The following is an 18,346-nucleotide window of genomic DNA, read 5'->3' on the forward strand; positions in this document are numbered from 1 at the left end:
AAACATTCTCCTTGATCCCGGGAACCAGGTGCGGCATCTTAAGAGGTGTCAAAATGCACAGAAGACAGACAGACAAGCAATTTTCTTCACCCCGCACTAATAAAATCTGGAGAAAGAATCAGCAATGCACACTTTAGGATGGTGTGCCAATTCATTGAAAGATATATGCATATTTCCAACATGCATATTTCTATACAGGCATCTTTTTGTGGATTCCGAGAGAATAACAAAATATATTGATACTTGTTAGGAAAAATCATCTATAATATTTCCCTCCTGCTCATTCCTTGTTAAGCTGAGTGAAAAAGTGGGGGCTGAAAAATTGAATTGTTCTAGATGCCCCTCGGACCATTTATATGGGTTACTATATTTACCGTTTTATTTGTCTCAGGGACTTTTGGAAGCTCCTCAGTGGATTAGTGAAAGTGTTGTGATGACTTTCTATGGCATTCTGAAATGGCTTATCTGGACAAGGGCCATAAACCGTAGAAAATACCATAAAACTTTAGTTTTCCAGGGACTAAAACAAACCACTAGGAACAGTGGCGTTGCTAGCCTCTGCGCTGCTGGGGGCGGCGGCAGCGCAGAGGAACCCCCCTGGGGGAGGGGCACGACGCGTGCGTCGTGACGTCATCATGACAAGCGTGACACCCTCCTCGCTAGTCGACCCCCCCCCCGCCGAAAAAAAAGCGCCGGAAAGGGGAAAAAAGAAGCAGAGCCGGCGCTCTGCATTCAAGCCCCGGCTCTGCTTCCTTTCCCCGCCCCCCCGCGGGTTTTTTCGGCGGGGGGGTCGACTAGCGAGGAGGGGTGACAAGCGTGACACCCTCCTCGCTGGTCGACCCCCCCCGCCGAAAAAAAGCGGCGGAAAGGGGAAAAAAGAAGCAGAGCCGGCGCTCTGCATTCAAGCCCCGGCTCTGCTTCCTTTCCCCGCCCCCCCGCGGTTTTTTTCGGCGGGGGGGGGTCGACTAGCGAGGAGGGGTGACAAGCGTGACACCCTCCCTCGCTGGTCGACCCCCCCCGCCGAAAAAAGCAGCGGAAAGCACCCCTTCCAGGTGCTGCTGAGTGAGGGAGGGAGCGGTGGCGCGTGGGCGTGGCAAGAGGGGCCGCCGCTTGTCACCCCCACCCGCCGCTTTTCACCCTGTCACTGGGGGCGTACCGCCCCCACCACCCCTCCCCAGCGACGCCCCTGACTAGGAACTCTTCTGTTATCTAAATTTCAGTCTATGTTTTTCTTAACTTTGTCCATAACTATGAATGTTTGATACAGCTTGTACATTATTTAGGGGCTGGCTGCAAGGTAGATGGTGGGCTGGTATTGAACAAAAATAGCCTAGAGGTGCTCTTTGCTTTCTGAAATAATAGGCATTGTTTATCATTCTTAGAGAATTCAAAGATATACTCTCTGCTGACTCCACTACCCAATTGTTTGTTTTTCCTAGACTATCCTTTCTCTAGTATGATTCTTGTCTCAATATGGACCTCTTCTGGCGTTCTGTTGCAGAGGCTTCCGGCAAACACTTTTATCTCCTAAATAGAGAGGGGTCTTAAGCTCAAAGTTCAGGAGTGACGCATGTAGCAGACTGTGCCCTTTTGGCTTTGTTCAGATGCTGCTGCTAGGCTTGCAACAGTGGTCTAAGAGAAGCGTACGGTAAAGGACCCCTGGACGTTAAGTCCAGTCAAAGTTGACTGTGGGGTGTAGCTCTCATCTTGCTTCAGGCCAAGGGAGCTGGCGTTTTTCCACAGACAGCTTTCTGGGTCATGCAGCCAGCATGACTAAACCGCTTCTGGTGAAAAGGAACACCGTGATGGAAGCCAGAGTGCATGGAAACACCGTTTACCTTCCCGCAACAGCAGTACCTCCTTATCTACTTGCACTGCTGTGCTTTAGAACTTCTAGGTTGGCAGAAGCTGGGACAGAGCAACGGGAGGTCACTACTGTCGCAGGGATTCGAACAGCAGACCTTCCCATCAGCAAGCCCAAAAGGCTCAGTGGTTGAAACCACAGCATCACCCACATCCCTTTGCCTTTAAGAGAAGTGTAGCTGGTGTGGGGGCCCTCTAGATGTTGTTAGGATGCCAGTTCCCATCAACCCCAGCCAGGATGACCAATAGTCAGTGGTGATGGGAGTTGTAGTCCCACAACACCTGTTGTACACCAGCCTGTCCTGTTTCACTACCTGAGGCAAAACAGGAATGTGCTAAAGCGCCACCAGTGGAATGTTCTCCCCTCTCCAAACTCAGCGAGAGCCAGTGTTCTGTAAAGCATTACCTCTCGGCAAGAGGGGTGCGCGCGTTCTGGCGGCTGTGGAGGTGGTGGGTGAATGGGGAGCGACCTCTTGTGCTTCTGCCGCCAGAGGTGAGTGCGGCACCCTGCCTCATCAATGGACCTGCTCTCTGCACCACATTAGCTACCCCTGGTTTAGGAGACGGGGAGTGGGCTCCCTTAGTGGCTCTCCTCCCTCTTCACCAAATAAGTAAAGGTAAAGGGACCCCTGACCGTTAGGACTAGTTGCGGACGACTCTGGGGTTGCGGCGCACATCTCGCGTTACTGGCCAAGGGAGCCGGCGTACAGGGTCATGTGGCCAGCATGACTAAGCCGCTTCTGGCGAACCAGAGCAGCGCACGGAAACGCCGTATACCTTCCCGCCGGAGCGGTACCTATTTATCTACTTGCACTTTGACGTGCTTTCGAACTGCTAGGTTGGCAGGATCTTCACCAAATAGCTAGTGTTAAATCCTCACTGATGTGAATCTTTTTTTCCTCCCCCCCCTTTTTTTGACCAAGCGTGTAAAGCTGTGGTCGCATAGGTTAAATGAGCTTAAGTTGCAAATCGACTGCTGTTGAAACTTCCAGACTGTTTTCAGAGGCAGGATGTGAGGTGCATTGTAATAATCCCATTTTGTGGTTACCAGAGGATAGATCATTGCAGCCAATTTATCTGTTTCCAGATAGGACCGTAGTTGGGCCACCCATCTAAGGTAACTTTAGGTATTCTGTATATATTGACACATATGTGAACAGAATCAAACCTCGCACTTGGCATTAAATTAGTAGTTTGCAAACATTCTAGGACTGCAAAAGTTGGTTTGGTTTATCTACTCATAGGTTTATCTACTCATTAAATTGATTCAGCAATTTTAATAATGAGCATAAGACTGAGTGACATATAAGAAGTGTATTTCTTGAAAGCTTTTTTTTGTCAGAATATTAATAGAATATCAAAAGCACAATAAAACATCAAACATTAAAAGCTTCCCTAGACAGGGCTGCCTTCAGATGTCTTCTAAAAGTCATAGTTGTTTATTTCCTTGACATCTGATGGGAGGGCATTCCACAGGGCGGGTGCCACTACCAAGAAGGCCCACTGCCTGGTTCCCTGTAACCTCACTTCTTGCATTGAGGGAACCACCAGAAGGCCCTTGGCGCTGGACCTCAGTGTCCGGACTGAACAATGGGGGGTGGAGACACTCCTTCAGGTATACTAGAGACAAACCAGAAGTTGGAGCCACTGCTTGAAACAGAAGGCTGAACTGATGGAATATGAAGAAGCACACCAGAACCAAGAAGAGGGATACCTTTGGCTCACCAGATGTTGCAAAACTATAACTCCCATCATCCCTGGCCAGCTGGGGCTGATGGGAGTTGTAGTCCGGAATATCTGGAGGGCCAAAAGTTATCAATAACTGTCCTAGACCAAGAAGAAGTCTTTTGCTCCTCTTCCTGTCCAGAAGAGCCCAATGAGTGAGCAGGACCTGTGCATGGTCTGAGACTACTTTACTGCCCAGGCTGATGCTCTAACACACAGTTCTGTGGTTTGCCACAGAAGGTTCCAATTCTAGCATTGTTGACTTTTCTACTGTCTGCAGAAGGAGAACCACTTTTGTCCTCGTCATACCAACTGTTGATAGGGATCTTCTTCTTCACATACCTTATTGTTTTGAGAGACAGATTTATTTCTTTAGGTCAATCTCCGTCAGAGTTGACAAGGTCTTGGTATGTGTTCTCCAGCGAGGTTGTTTGTTGACTGCACTGTGCTGTGATTCTGTTTGGGAAAAAATGCCTGTGAAAATAGCAGCCATCCTGGGTCTATTCTGGTGTTTGTGTGTATGTGATTTTACTGCATTATCTTAATTGCCACAATGAGGGGAATAGCAAAACAGGCAGGAGAAGGGGTAGATGAAGTGACGCTATCTCTAAAGTGCTTGAATTATTATAATAATAAAACCTCACAGTCACTCATAGGTTGGGATTGTGGCTATAATTGCAAATAGTGCTATTAATACAATGCTTGTTTCATATCATTTTTTTATAAGGGGGGGGGGAGCATTTCGCCGTTACCCAGCTCTAAATGAAATTAACATTCTGCAGTGTTTTCCAGTCAATGGTTAGTTTGCACACATGAGTGGAGGCAATTAGCTGGGAAGTGATTGAGCACCCTGACTGGGGAGAGGATGAGTCACTTAGGAGAAAATAAGGTGTGGGGTGGTTCTCTGAAACTAGCAACCTCTCCCCTTTTGGTAGAAATTGATGTTTTCAGCTGAGATAGGGGTGCTTTTGAACCTCTTGAGGCTCTGTGGTGGTAAGGCCAATATACCCACATTGCCACATTGAGAGGAAACAATGGTTGAGGAGATTTGGCACCTCTGGGAAGGTTAGAATATGCAAAGGGTAAAGCCAAGCAGACATCTCCAGTCCAGGTAGTCCTTTTCACTGCATAATTTTACAGTAAACTTAACACTGAAGTGTACAGTCTGTAGGAATCCTCAGGTTTATCCGTGTTCATTAATCAATCAATTTCATTGCTGAATCACTGCCCACAAAACGCCCTGAAGCCATGTCACAATAGAAACATCAACAGATACATGCATGCACGTGCACACAAACTAAAGACATATAGAATAGAATAGAATAGAATAGAATAGAATAGAATAGAATAATAATTTATTGGCCAAGTACATTTTTCAATATACTTGGAATTTGCTTTGGCTACATTACAATGTAAAATACATTATACAAACAATAGTAATTTACAGAGCAAGAGCCGAGGCTGCCCTTCTCGGCGCCTCTTAAGCTGTGTTGGTGAGTGTAGGCCCACCTCCTAGGCCCGATGGAGTTGGCCGGAGGAGGGAGCGGTCTTCCCAGACACTCACAGCAGCAGCAACAGCAGCAGTGTATACAGACTGGGATTGGGTTGCTGCAATACATGTTAAACTACCCTTGGCATTGATCTGGAGGCTGCAGCTGTTGCAGAAAACAGCAACAAGTCTGCTTGTGGAGGTGACACATAACACCTTGCTTGAAGGATTTGTACTGGCTGCCAATCTGCTGTGGGGCTCAGTTGTACAGTTGACATATAAGGCTCTGTACACAGCTTAGGACCATGTTACTTGAGACATTACCTTTTTCATTCATGGGTGGTGCTGTGGTCTAAACCACAGAGCCTAGGGCTTGCCGATCAGAAGGTCGGTGGTTTGAATCCCCGCGACAGGGTGAGCTCCCGTTGTTCGGTCCCAGCTCCTGCCAACCTAGCAGTTCGAAAGCACACCCAAAAGTGCAAGTAGATAAATAGGTACCACTCCGGCGGGAAGGTAAACGGTGTTTCTGTGGGCAGCTCTGGTTCGCCAGAAGCGGCTTAGTCATGCTAGCCACATGACCCAGAAGCTGTACGCCGGCTCCCTCGGCCAGTAAAGCGAGATGAGCGTCTCAACCCCAGAGTCATCCGCGACTGGACCTAATGGTCAGGGGTCCCTTTACCTTTATATACAGGTGAAACTCAAAAAATTAGAATATCGTGGAAAGGTTAATTTCTTTCAGTAATTCAACTTAAAAGGTGAAACTCATATATGAGATAGACTCATGACATGCAAAGCGAGATATGTCAAGCCTTTATTTTTTTATAATTGTGATGATTATGGCGTACAGCTGATGAGAACCCCAAATTAACAATTTCAACTTTGGGGTTTTCATCAGCTGTACGCCATAATCACCACAATTACAACAAGCAAAGGCTTGACATATCTTGCTTTGCATGTCATGAGTCTTCTATATTAAACTCCAGTAGCTAATGAAAACAATTGCTTACATAAATGGACTTTTCCACGATATTCTAATTTTTCGAGTTTCACCGGTATATATCCCAAAAGTTTTAACAAATTTACTTCTCATGCAATATATCATTCACTTGCAGTACATTTTCTGTTTTTACTTCCTACCCCTTGCCCCTGTTTGTTTTTGTTTTTTCATGTACCCGGTGGATCACTGTGGTCTGCAGGAGAGTTTCTCCTACACCTCCCAAAGATCTCATAAGCTCGCTGCACGGCAACTGGGAGCAGGGCTTTCTGTGTGGCTGCCCCTGTTTATGGAATAGAATTCCTGTCAAGATGCAACAAGCACTTGCCACCTGTCCTTTCCAGAAACAATTGAAGATGTTTCCGTTCTGACAAGCTTTCCAAGCTGCATGAATAGGTTTCTGGCATGGTTGCCCATTTGCGTTGTTGTTGTTGTTTTTTTTTCTAATCACATTCTGTGGTGTCTGTGTTGCGTTTATTTGCTTTTCAGTTGCTTTTATTAATGTTCTGTGCAATGCCTTCAGATATGTGGAAGGTCGTTAAGTATTATTAATAGTAATAGTAATAGTAATAGTAATTTATATCCAATAAGTTAAAGTCACATAGTGATATATTTGCTCCACTGGCTAAACTTTTTGCACCCGTGAAACATGATTGAGCAAGAGCTGGTTGCTGATAATGAGTTTTTGCCAGCACAACTGTTGCATTGGATTTCTCTGAACTTTATTAAGAACTCAATACTCCCCCCTCCCCAATTTGTTAAACTAGTGAAAAAAACTTGTGATTGTATCGAGGGGTCCCCCCCCCACACTGCCGCTTCTCCTCCTGCCTAGTGCCAGATAAGGGCTGCTGTTGGCACAGTGCCCAGAACCAATGAAGGGGGAAGTATCTAGGGAAGGGAGGGATCTCATAAATATATGAAGGAGAAAAAGTACATTTGTTCAGTTCCCCTCAGAGGCAAACTGTATCACTGACAAAGCATCATTTTACTCTTGCTTCCTCCCTTCCCCCACAATGAATTTACAATTGTATGTGGATACGCAATGCATTCATTTTTTATCCTGCAAAGCGCAGTGGGTTGGAGACAAAACTGAATTTGAAGTGGGGTGTGTGTGGAGCCTTTTAATGCAGTGGATGATACATTATTATTTTTTTGCATAGAATTCTCCCCCCTCCGCCACCTTGGCTTCTCTAAGCTGGGCAGACTGATGTACTTGTTTTAAATCAGTCCGCTGGATCAGCCTGGGAGCTGGGGAAGGAGACGAAAGAGGGTCCCTGGAGAGAACATTATCCTGCCTTGTTTATAATCCAATTCAATTGGCTTATCTAAAAACTGACTGGAGACCAAAACCACTTTCCAAAGCTATCGGTATCTAGCAGGTTGCTACGATACACAATCAGGTTTGGTTATTTTTTATTATTGCTTTGCTGCATTATGTGCATCTAACAATATTACAGTAGGCCTACCTGTTCCTTTCTTCAGCAAAGGAAGCATAAATATCTCACACATGCTTTGGAGTGGGTGGTGGGTAGTGGATGAGAAGGAGGATCTATTTGATTCTTCAGGGCCATTTGTGGTTCTGTAGAGCCCTGTTTGAGGGACGTGGGTGGTGCTGTGGTCTAAACCACAGAGCCTAGGGCTTGCCGATCGGAAGGTCGGCGGTTTGAATCCCCGCGATGGGGTGAGCTCCCGTTGCTCGGTCCCAGCTCCTGCCCACCTAGCAGTTCAAAAGCATGTCAAAGTGCAAGTAGATAAATAGGTACCGCTCTGGCAAGAAGGTAAACAGCGTTTCCATGCACTGCTCTGGTTCACCAGAAGCGGCTTAGTCATGCTGGCCACATGACCCGGAAGCTGTACGCCGGCTCCCTCGGCCAATAAAGCGAGATGAGCGCTGCAATCCCAGAGTCATCCGCGACTGGACCTAATGGTCAGGGGTCCCTTTACCTTTTACAGCCCTGTTGGAGTAGCCATAAGATGTTGAAGCACAGAGAAAGCAGTAGTTTCCACACTCTTCCCTTCCAAGAAACCCCAGAAGGGTATCTCAGTGGGTTTGCCTGCTAGTGGAAGCTGAATTATGAATGCCACTTCACAAATCCTTCAATATCTTGGACTAGCAATGTTCTTTTAAATCTACATACACATATAGTAAGAAAAGATACCCCACCACAGACACACCTGTCATTCCACTTTCTTATCTTCTTAGAGTGGTTTCTAAATCACACCATCTCTTTCCTCATATATTGTTATCCTGTGTGTGCCATACACCTGTCCTTAGGTAATCCATCCCATTGGCAGTTGGCCCCTTGGCTGTCACTCATTACTATACTGATTAGCAATCATAACACATGAAATATTTCCCTCAGCCTCTGATCAACCATCTCAGGAGACTCTATGAAACACCAAAGTGACCGTCACTCAGTGCAACTTTGATGCTCTGTTAGGCTGCACAGTGTGGAATTAGGCTTACCAGTAAGCTAGGTTGTTTATCACACATACCGGTACTCACAGGCTTTCTCCTATTTATAGTGTCCTTTCATAAAACTTGATTAGTTTGGCATTTAGACTTGGCTGCATTCCGGTGCCACCCAGGGGATAAACTTCCTGTCACACTTGCCTAGGCTGTTACTCCAGGCTTTTATAATGTAAGTGGAAGATGAAAATGGGTTGATCGTCTGGAGGCTGTGGGCTCAACTTCTAGCCCACAGCAAGCCGTGGATAGCTCACTTGCTCTGGTTTAGGCTAACAAGGGGTGGGTGGTGACACCCAGATGGAGGACGTGTTGCCAGGGGTTTTCCTTGCAAGGGTGACAGTGGGACAGCTGTTCCCCCACTTCCACAGTTGTATCAGAGGGCAAAGTGCATCTGGAGTTAGGAACCATTAGAAGCTACCTTATACAGAGTCAGAAAATTGGTCCAACTAGCTTAAGCATTGTCTCCAGAAAGAGGACAAAAGACAACACGGATCTGCATGAAGTTTGTGTGCACTAATGTATGTGTGTTGATTCAAATTTAGAAATGGTGTCTACAATTTAAATAGAAGGATGTGACCAGGTGACCTGTGTGTCTGCTCAGACTGGTATCCAGGTGCTTGCTGCTAATGGGCATTCTTGATACACACCTCATTCTCCCTTCTTGGGGTCCTTTACCTGTTAACCAGACTTTAACCAGGCAACTCTAAAATTGGCAGCACCTTCAGAAATAGGGCTGTTGTCATGCCCCAGCTAGTGGAGTCCTCTTCAAAGGAGGACCCTAGCATCCCACTGGGAACATAGGAAGCTGCCTTATACTGAGTCAGACCACTAATCCATCTACCTCAGTGCTGCTTACACTGACTGGCAGCGGCTTTCCATGGTTTCAGGCAGGGGACATTCCAGCCCTACCTGGAGATTGTGTTTGGGACCTTCTGCTTGCAAGGCAGGTGCTCTGGCACTGAGCTATGACCCTTCTCGGGAAACCCATGTAGAACAGTAGCTCTGGATATCCTTTTGTGCCCATCCTAACATGTTTGGGACCTGGTGATGCACCTAAATAAGCAGGCTATGGCCAGGTAAATATTTGATCAGTTATATTTGGTGTATTGGCTCTATTCAGAGGCTTTTGAAGGCACTGGGTTCCTGCATACCTTTGCAACCCCTAGGAGTGACTATTTCTTCAAAGCATTTCCCACCATTTTCAGCCTGAAAGGCTTTACTGTAATGCAATATGCACCAGGCTACCATTAAGGATAACTCAAAAGTTAGCGGTGGTTCAGAATGCTTCAGTTTGCCTCTGAATGAGTATCAAGAGGTGACAGTGTCCTTCTGTTCTTCAGCAGCTGCACTATTGCTGCCTGTGAACTCTTGGACCTAATTCAGGTTGCTGATGCTTACAAGTGAAATCTTTCATGACCTAGAACTGACATCCTGTGAGAATTCACACTGCTTATAGTCAGTCGATCCAAGGCTTGCTCTGTATACCCACCTTAGACAAGGTTAGAAAACTTCAACTGCAAATGGGAAAAGTATCCACTTCAATTGCCCTCGGGCTTTGAAATGGCCTCCTTTGCAAGACCAGAAACTACCCTTCCCATCAGAGGGGTTTTATTAGAATGACTTTTAGCAGCCGAGACTGTTAATTGGCCCCTAAAATAGTTCATTGGCACCTCAACACATTTACTTGAAAATAAATTCCATGTATTTAAGTCAAACGTAATTCCAAGTTAGGTGTATAGAACAACTGTATCAGTTTACCTCCTATTAATGTGTTAGTTCACTGTGTTTGTTGGGGATGGGGGAACATGCACAAACACACACAAACACAAAACAGAAACTTATCAGTTTGTTCTGCAATAGTTTAGGTGGAATGGCTGACTTATTTTCCAACAAGCTATGCAACCAGGGGGGAAAAAATGTAACATTGGAACATTGTGTAGACACACAAACACACATTTTTATCATATTAAAAATGCCCCCTTCTAATTGTCAGATGAGAGCCAGCACATTGCCAGGTTGGGGCAGCCAACACTGCACCCTCCAGAAGTCGCTGAACTCCTACTTCCACCAGCCTCAGCCACCGTGGCCTCTGCTCAGGGATGATGGGAGCTATGGTTCAAAACATGTGGATTGCACCACGTTAGCAAACTCAGTGTTACACCAAATATCAATGAGAAAAAGGCTGGCTTATAAGTAGGTCCATCTAGTTTGGTACTGTTTGTTTTGTAAGCTGTGTAGCAGTCACACTAATTTCACAGACTGGGGTGTGTGTGTGTATCTCCAAGGTTCTATGCAGGCAACTTAGCCTTGCTGCCTGATACCCTTTTTAAAAGTAGAGAGGTTGGGGATTGAATCTGGGGGTTTCTACATGAAAGCCAGTTCAGTTGACCTATGGTATCACACAAGTGCACCATAATCTCCTGACTATTATTAAAATGCTTTTACTGCAGATGTTTTATAAACACAGGCTTCCCTCACTCCCACCGTCCTGTTGAATCCAGTTTGATGTCGTAGTGGTTTGTGTGTTGAGCTAGGACTTTAGTGACCCAGGTTCAAGTCTCCATTCAACCATAATCCTCACTGGTGGTTTGGGATAGCGGGGTGGGGTGTGGGGGTGTGGGAGACGCTTTTTCTCAGCCTAACCCCCGTCTTGTGGTTGTTATGAGAACTGTGCCTGTCACTTTGAGCTCCTTGGAGGAAGGGCAGGATAGAACTAAGGAAATCTAAGCCACCAATGAAATGGGGGAGAGGGCAGTGACGGTTGTTGATGATGGCTCCACCTTCACTGAGTCAGAGGCGTACCTAGGACCCCTTGTGCCTTTTGCAAGGAGCTGTAGCGGCTCCCCCACCCCAAATCACTTCAACACACGTCTTGTGCTGCTGTGTGAGAAGGACAGGAAGCTCCCCCCCCTGCACACGCATTTGATCTTGTTACGACAGTGGCATCACCTCGCCACATACATATATGCCATGCACCTCATAGTCTGAAAGGTGATTTTTGTGGCTCACCCTGGACCTGTGCTCCAGCAGAGGCCAGTTTTGCCAGCCCCTGGATATGCCTCTGCATGGAGTTACCATCACCTGACAGCTTCATATCATCACCTCCCAGAGCTGGTTCTGTCCGTGCTGATAAGTCTTTGGATGAATCCTGGAGCTCTTAAAAGCTACTATCTGGGAAATGTAGGTCCATTATCTCAGGCACCAGGGATACCCTTCAAAGGCAGAGCAAATCTGCGGCATGTCCAGTAACCTGATGTTATTAGAGACATCTTATAGATCCTGCTGCCCATAGTCCAAGTGTGAAATTACACATCCTGACCGTGGTGGCATCAAAGGCCTGACAAATGAGGGGCTGCTCTGCCTTTCTCCTTCTAACTTTTCCTCCTGGTGCTTTCTATTTTCTCCTCTGTGACCTTTTTGCTGCTTTCCGCACATTTTCTTGCTCAATGATGTCAGTTGCTCTTCCAGAAACAGGGGTCCCTCCTAATGCAGTACAGGGTGGGGGGGGGAAGGGAGGACTCAGACCTTAAATAAGAATTGCATCTCCCCATGTCCTGAGCATAGCTGTCAACCTTCCCATTTTTTGCGGGAAATCCCCATATTATAGCATTGGAAAAGAGGGGGGAAATGAAAAAGGTTGTCAGCTATGGTCCTGAGGGGGAGGAGCTCTTTCTACCTTAGTGTATCCTACTTCACTTCACACTTTTGCCAATCCACACAGACACCCCGGTGTGTCCTGTTAAAAACACACTCTGCTTCATGCTGGAATGAGAATTAAATCTTTAGGCTACAGCCTTTCCAGACACCAAATGCCCCAGGTGTCCAAATAACATCCAAGTGCTATTCCTATCTAATGCATCTCTGGGCCAAGGCAGGCCAGCAGGGTTAATTTTATTTTATTTTATTTTTAAAAAGAAAAAAGCCCTGGGACCACCATGGCATCTTAAATCAAGGTACTCTGTTGAATGAGTTTAACCAATTCATTTTGCTATGTTGCAGGGCAGCAATATAAGTTGGAGTTTGGAACAGTAGGCAAATTCTACATTAGGGCAAGTTTGGGCTAGAATACTGAATGATTCAAAAATAAAAGAACGGAATGAAAAACAGCCCAGGAATATTTTGTCTTGCAAAAATAGCATTTGCTATTTATAGCAAGTCAGTCACTTCCCCATGTCACCACAGATTGAATTCAGCATTGAGTCTTCATGTCATGGCAGACATACAGCAACCAGTGCTGGCATTTCCCACTGGAAGGGAGTTAATGAACCAAAGAGGATGTTGAAGGAAGGAAGGAAGGAAAAGAAAAATCATAGCTCATCCAGTAATTAATACCTGGGCTTTTCAGGGTTGGTGGAAATGACAACTCGAAGCCTCTGTAATGTTGTATACTGGACTTAACCATCCATGGGTCCTTTACCTTTACGATAAATAGTCTTTATTTGGAATTCAGCCATTTGTCTTCAAGTTTGGTTCTTATTGAAGGTGTTTATAGTAGAGGTTGATAAGTTATCAAGCTTTTCCTGAGCCCTTACATGCCTCTCCTACTGGTAACACTGTTCTAAAGGGATCAGGTTATAGCCAACTAAGAATAGACTCATTTAATGGACCTATGTTAGTCGTGCCCATGATTTTGATATTTTTTTTCCTGCTCTGAGTAGGAGTAACATTGGATGCGATGGGTTGCAGAAGGCTCTGTTTTGGTTGGGGTGGGCAAACGGTGTTTTGTCTCCGTATGAGCTCTTTAACTGTTCAATTCCTTATTGTCCCCTCACCACCAACTTGCAGCTACAGAGGTGACGCAAGAAACAGTGGAGTCCCTGATGCAGAAGTTCAAGGAGAGTTTCCGAACCAATACACCAATCGAGATAGGCCATCTGCAGCCAGCACTTCGCAGCTCTTCAGTTGGGAGGCGAAAACGCAGGAACCGGCCCAGAGGTAATTTCCCAACTTTTGGGGTATTGAGTCATTTCCCCACTCTCATCCTTCCTCTACCTCATTTCTTATGTGCTATCCTTCTTTCTGCTTGGGGTCAAACTCAGGGGCTCGGGCATGCTTTATTTGGCAATGATGCTGTTTCTGGTATGTACCTGTACAACAGGCTGCATAAGGAAATCCTCATGCAACTTTCCTCTGACACTTCCATATGTTGGTGTAGCAGAGACTTGGCAGCTCAACGCAATCTTCTTCTGTGCACTGCGTGGTGGTATAGTCCAGGACAACGACCCAGGAAACAGAACTTGCTGAACAGTAACTTGATTGGTAGTAGCTTTATTATATACAGCTTTGTACAAGTTACAGCTTTGTACAGGCTCTCAGAACTCTCATCGCAAACTAACTCCAACTTACTCCAAACTACTCCAACAATGAACTGCTCTGTCATGCTGCTTATAAGGGAACTTTCAGCCAATCAGCAGCCTGTTGCTACGCTTCCCTGTCTCCAAGCAGATTTTCACATATACCCTCGTTTTACTTGGCTTCTTGCCAACCCACTAATTGTTCACTTCAAAGCTGCAGTTTCTCACAGACCTCAACACCATAATCATCATGGGTTAGGGAAATGGAACTTGTGTACACTGATACATCCAGGATACGGTCCTGCACCTCTTGTGCTATACTAATGTGACTTAGGATTTGGTGCTCCAAGTATGAGGGTAATTTGTCAGAGGCAATTGAGAATCTTCCGGGGGTGAACATAAGAAGAGCCCTTCTGTACTTACCTATTTTAAATACCCTCTTTCTCACTGCGGCCTACCAGATGCCTCTGGAAAGCCTGGGACTAGGCTATGTGCGCCACAGCTGTCTCCTGCTGTTGTTCCCCAGAAACGGATAATTAGAAGCGTGTTGTCTCCGATCATGTAAGGTTGCATGCAACCAACCATTATGACTCATATCCACCGAAAGCCTCCTTGACATTTCCTAGCATCCTTTTATAGTCATATGTATTGGTGCCTATTAGAGGCATGTGAAAGAAAATCATTACCATTTGTTTTCATGGTTTCTGTGGTTTGGTAGCTTCCTAATTCTACTTAACTTGTAATGTTTCGCACACAGTTAGGAAAACTCCTGCTGTAGCGACTGTTGTCAACTTCTTTCAAACCTTTTTTTTCCCTAAGAGCATCAGTTGCATTGCTTTACCTTCTCTGTGGTACAGCCATTCCAATGTATGCACTCACATTGGTTAGTAGGTGAAAATGATATTTTTCTCCACAACAGTCAATTGAAGACCCCAGCCCGGGGCTTCCCATACTGTTATTTCCCTTGATCAGTGATGCCATGACTCAGATGCTGTCCTGTTAAGCAACATACATTTTTTGACATAACACGACTTGACTCTTGAATGTAAAACCATCCTAAAAACGTCACTGTAAAGCCAACTTAATCCAAGTTTTTAAGATTTTCTGCTAGTAATGTATACTATCCCTGCATCCTCATAGCTTCCATTTTTGCTTTCTTTCTAATTCAAAACACTATTTTCTCAATATAGTATTTGTTGGTGGTGCCACCAGCAAGGGCTGCCCAATTGGTCTTGACACATGAGAGGGCCTGTTCAGTGGATCCGTCTCCATCATTATTAACTTTCATGAAAAATCTGAAAACATTTATGTTAACCATGTTTACCCAGAATAATGTTCCTGACAATGCTGAGAAAATGAGATGAAGTAATGTTTATAACCACCACAGTTTTGGGATGTTTTTAACTGTAATTGTCTTTAGAATGTTTTAATTTGTTTCATTTATTTTCAAATTATAGATGTACTTGCTGTCCTGGGCTCCTTTGGGCGGGGGGGGGGGGGGAGGTCATGATACAAATTAAAAAAATTAGAAATGTTTACCCAGTGCCAGGTAGGTAGCTGTGTTGGTCTGCCATAGTCAAAACAAAATTAAAAATTAATAATTTTTTTAAAAAATCCCTTCCAGTAGCACCCTAGAGACCAACTAAGTTTGTTCTTGATGTGAGCTTTTGTGTGCATGCACACTTCTTCAGATAAGTTTCTTGGTGAGGTTGATGGACTTCCATTTCATGCGGCTCAATGTGGTGCCTTCCATAGTTCCAGTTACAGACAGGTAGGTAGCCGTGTTGGTCTGCCATAGTCAAAACAAAATATAAAATATAAAAAATTCCTTCCAGTAGCACCTTAGAGACCAACTAAGTTTGTTCTTGGTATGAGCTTTCGTGTGCACGCACACTTCTTCAGTAGAGGACACCTTCTGAATAATTTCCTCATTGGTTGTTGCCTGCTTGGTGCACTTCCCAATGTGCATTTTAAAAAAGAAATATGAATATACTTTGGCATCCATTTGTCCTGGGAGACACTGGAGGAGTGTGCCTTTGAAGGTAAAGTAAAACTGTTGGAAGGTTGCAGCACCTGCTGTGGTTGTAGAGACTGATACAGGAGAGGCATATTTTGTTGCAGCTGGGGCAGATGAAGGTGTCCAGTTGGGCAACTGATGATCCACCATGGCGCTTCTTCTCTCTGTGCTCCTCCCAGCCGTCATTCCTCCATAGCATCACTGCTAGATGCACAACCTGTCTGCAGGCTCTGTGGTCATCTGAATGGTGGGGCTGAGATGTTGCCAGACTTTGTACTACTTGCTTGCTTATTTATTTATTTAGCTCTTTAATTAAGTTTTCCAAATTTTCATGTATATTTCAATACATAATAAAAACTTTTTTTGAAAAACCTCTCCACGCCGTTTTCCATGGTGTTTCTGTTTCTTTCCCTCTGCTGCACCCTGTTTCCTATCTCGACTTAAACCTTAACAAAAGTACTATAATCTTTAATCCCTTCTGTTGCTCATAGTTCAAATCCTGCTCGCGTTTTCATCATATAATAGTATCTATTTAAATAATAATGCTTATTTATTTGCGGTGCTGTTTGTGCTCTGCTTTTTGCACCTTCTGCAACCCTTCCAACATGCTCAGAAGCAGCCTACATCCATTAAAATCCTCAGAAAAACAGCAATATGATAAAAGCCACATCAAAGAATAAATATTGAGAACAGCAATAATAAAGGCAAACCATTCACAATAATCAACAGGGATTAAAACTAAAACACTGTTAAACGTAACCTGGCTAGGGGGTCCTAAACTTGATGTGTGAACTGTTTGCTTTTGCATTTTCGCTAATTAAAATTAAGTCCTCAGCCTTAAAATTTCTAGACACACAATGGAAGCAGTGAGAAAACATCCTAAGAAAAACTTCTAGTTTGCTGTACCTGGTGAAGAACAGTAATTATACTCTGATGGTTGGATTCCTTCATCCACCTCCAAATCCTGAATTTCATTGGGCAGAACTCCCACAGAAACATAGGAGGTCACATTATACTGGGTCTCAAAGCATTGACCATCTGTGTGTCAAGGTTAAGGTTACCAGATTATTTTCAAGGAATCTGGGCCGGCCTAATTGCCTTCTGGGTCTGGCCCGCGGACAGTCCGGGAATCGCCACGTGGATTGGCGTGGGGATTCTAATAGTTTGGGCTGCACCATTCCCCCCAACACACACAAAACGCAGCGGCGCCTCCTCCATTCCACCCTCCTCCTGGCTTCTCCCCATCCTGCCTAGAGGATGAAGGGGGCTGGGCTTTGTTGAGCCACGGTTGGCTGGGCATCATTTTAAGCAGCCCCCTCCAGAGCCAGCCCTTTCGTGCCGCTCATTGTCCCTCCACCACCGCCGCCGCAAGCCCCTGCCGCTCGCAAGGAACAGGTAAGCAGCCACCGGGGCTCATCCTGTGCTGTGGAGTAGGAATGGGAGAGTTGGTGGGCGGGGTTTTTTCCTCTTCAAAATATAGTCCAGCCCCCCCACAAGGTCTGAGGGACAGTGGACTGGCCCCCTGCAAAAAAAGTTTGTTGACCCCTGGCCTAGGGGTTTCCGATCAGAAGGTTGGTGGTTTGAATCCCTGCCACGGGGTGAGCTCCCGTTGCTCGGTCCCAGCTCCTGCCAACCTAGCAATTCGAAAGCAAGTAGATAAATGGGGACCGTTCCAGCGGGAAGGTAAACGTCATTTACGTGCGCTGCTCTCCCCTAAAGCCCGGCTCCGTAGTCCCTTCACCCCCACTCCCCCTTTACAGGGGGTGCGGGGGAAGGGTTCGGAGCCACAACGGGCACAGCCGGGGAGCCCAGGGCACGGGACGCTCTTCCCGCACCCCAACCGGAGCCCTGCTATGCGGCTGCAGGGCTCCTGACCCCCGGGATGAACTGGGTGCTTCGCAGCCGAAGCGGCCCACGACCACCCATAATGGCGTCGCAAGCGGAAGTCCTGGTTTGCCAGAAGCGGCTTAGTCATGCTGGCCACATGACCCAGAAGCTGTATGCTGACAAACGCCGGCTCCCTCGGCCTCTAGAGTGAGATGAGTGTGCAACCCCAGAGTCATTCGCAACTGGACCTAATGGTCAGGGGGCCCTTTATCTTTGTTGTTGTTGTTGTTGTTCAGTCGTTCAGTCGTGTCCGACTCTTCGTGACCCCATGGACCAGAGCACGCCAGGCACGCCTATCCTTCACTGCCTCTCGCAGTTTGGCCAAACTCATGTTAGTAGCTTTGAGAACATTGTCCAACCATCTCATCCTCTGTCGTCCCCTTCTCCTTGTGCCCTCCATCTTTCCCAACATCAGGGTCTTTTCTAAGGAGTCTTCTCTTCTTATGAGGTGGCCAAAGTACTGGAGCCTCAACTTCAGGATCTGTCCTTCTAGTGAGCACTCAGGGCTGATTTCTTTGAGAATGGAGAGGTTTGATCTTCTTGCAGTCCATGGGACTCTCAAGAGTCTTCCTCCAGCACCATAATTCAAAAGCATCAATTCTTCGGC

General features: G+C 45.9%; 1 protein-coding gene across 1 annotated transcript in view; it reads left to right on the forward strand.

Annotated features, from left to right (window-relative positions):
• The window catches only part of ASTN2 (astrotactin 2), a 627,871-nt gene that overhangs the window by 235,906 nt on the left and 373,619 nt on the right, over positions 1-18,346 (forward strand). The window contains 1 exon segment of the mRNA XM_033137815.1: positions 13,327-13,476. Coding sequence (XP_032993706.1) covers positions 13,327-13,476 — 150 coding nt within the window.

Source organism: Lacerta agilis, chromosome Z (assembly GCF_009819535.1).
Source record: "Lacerta agilis isolate rLacAgi1 chromosome Z, rLacAgi1.pri, whole genome shotgun sequence".
NCBI lineage: Eukaryota > Metazoa > Chordata > Lepidosauria > Squamata > Lacertidae > Lacerta > Lacerta agilis.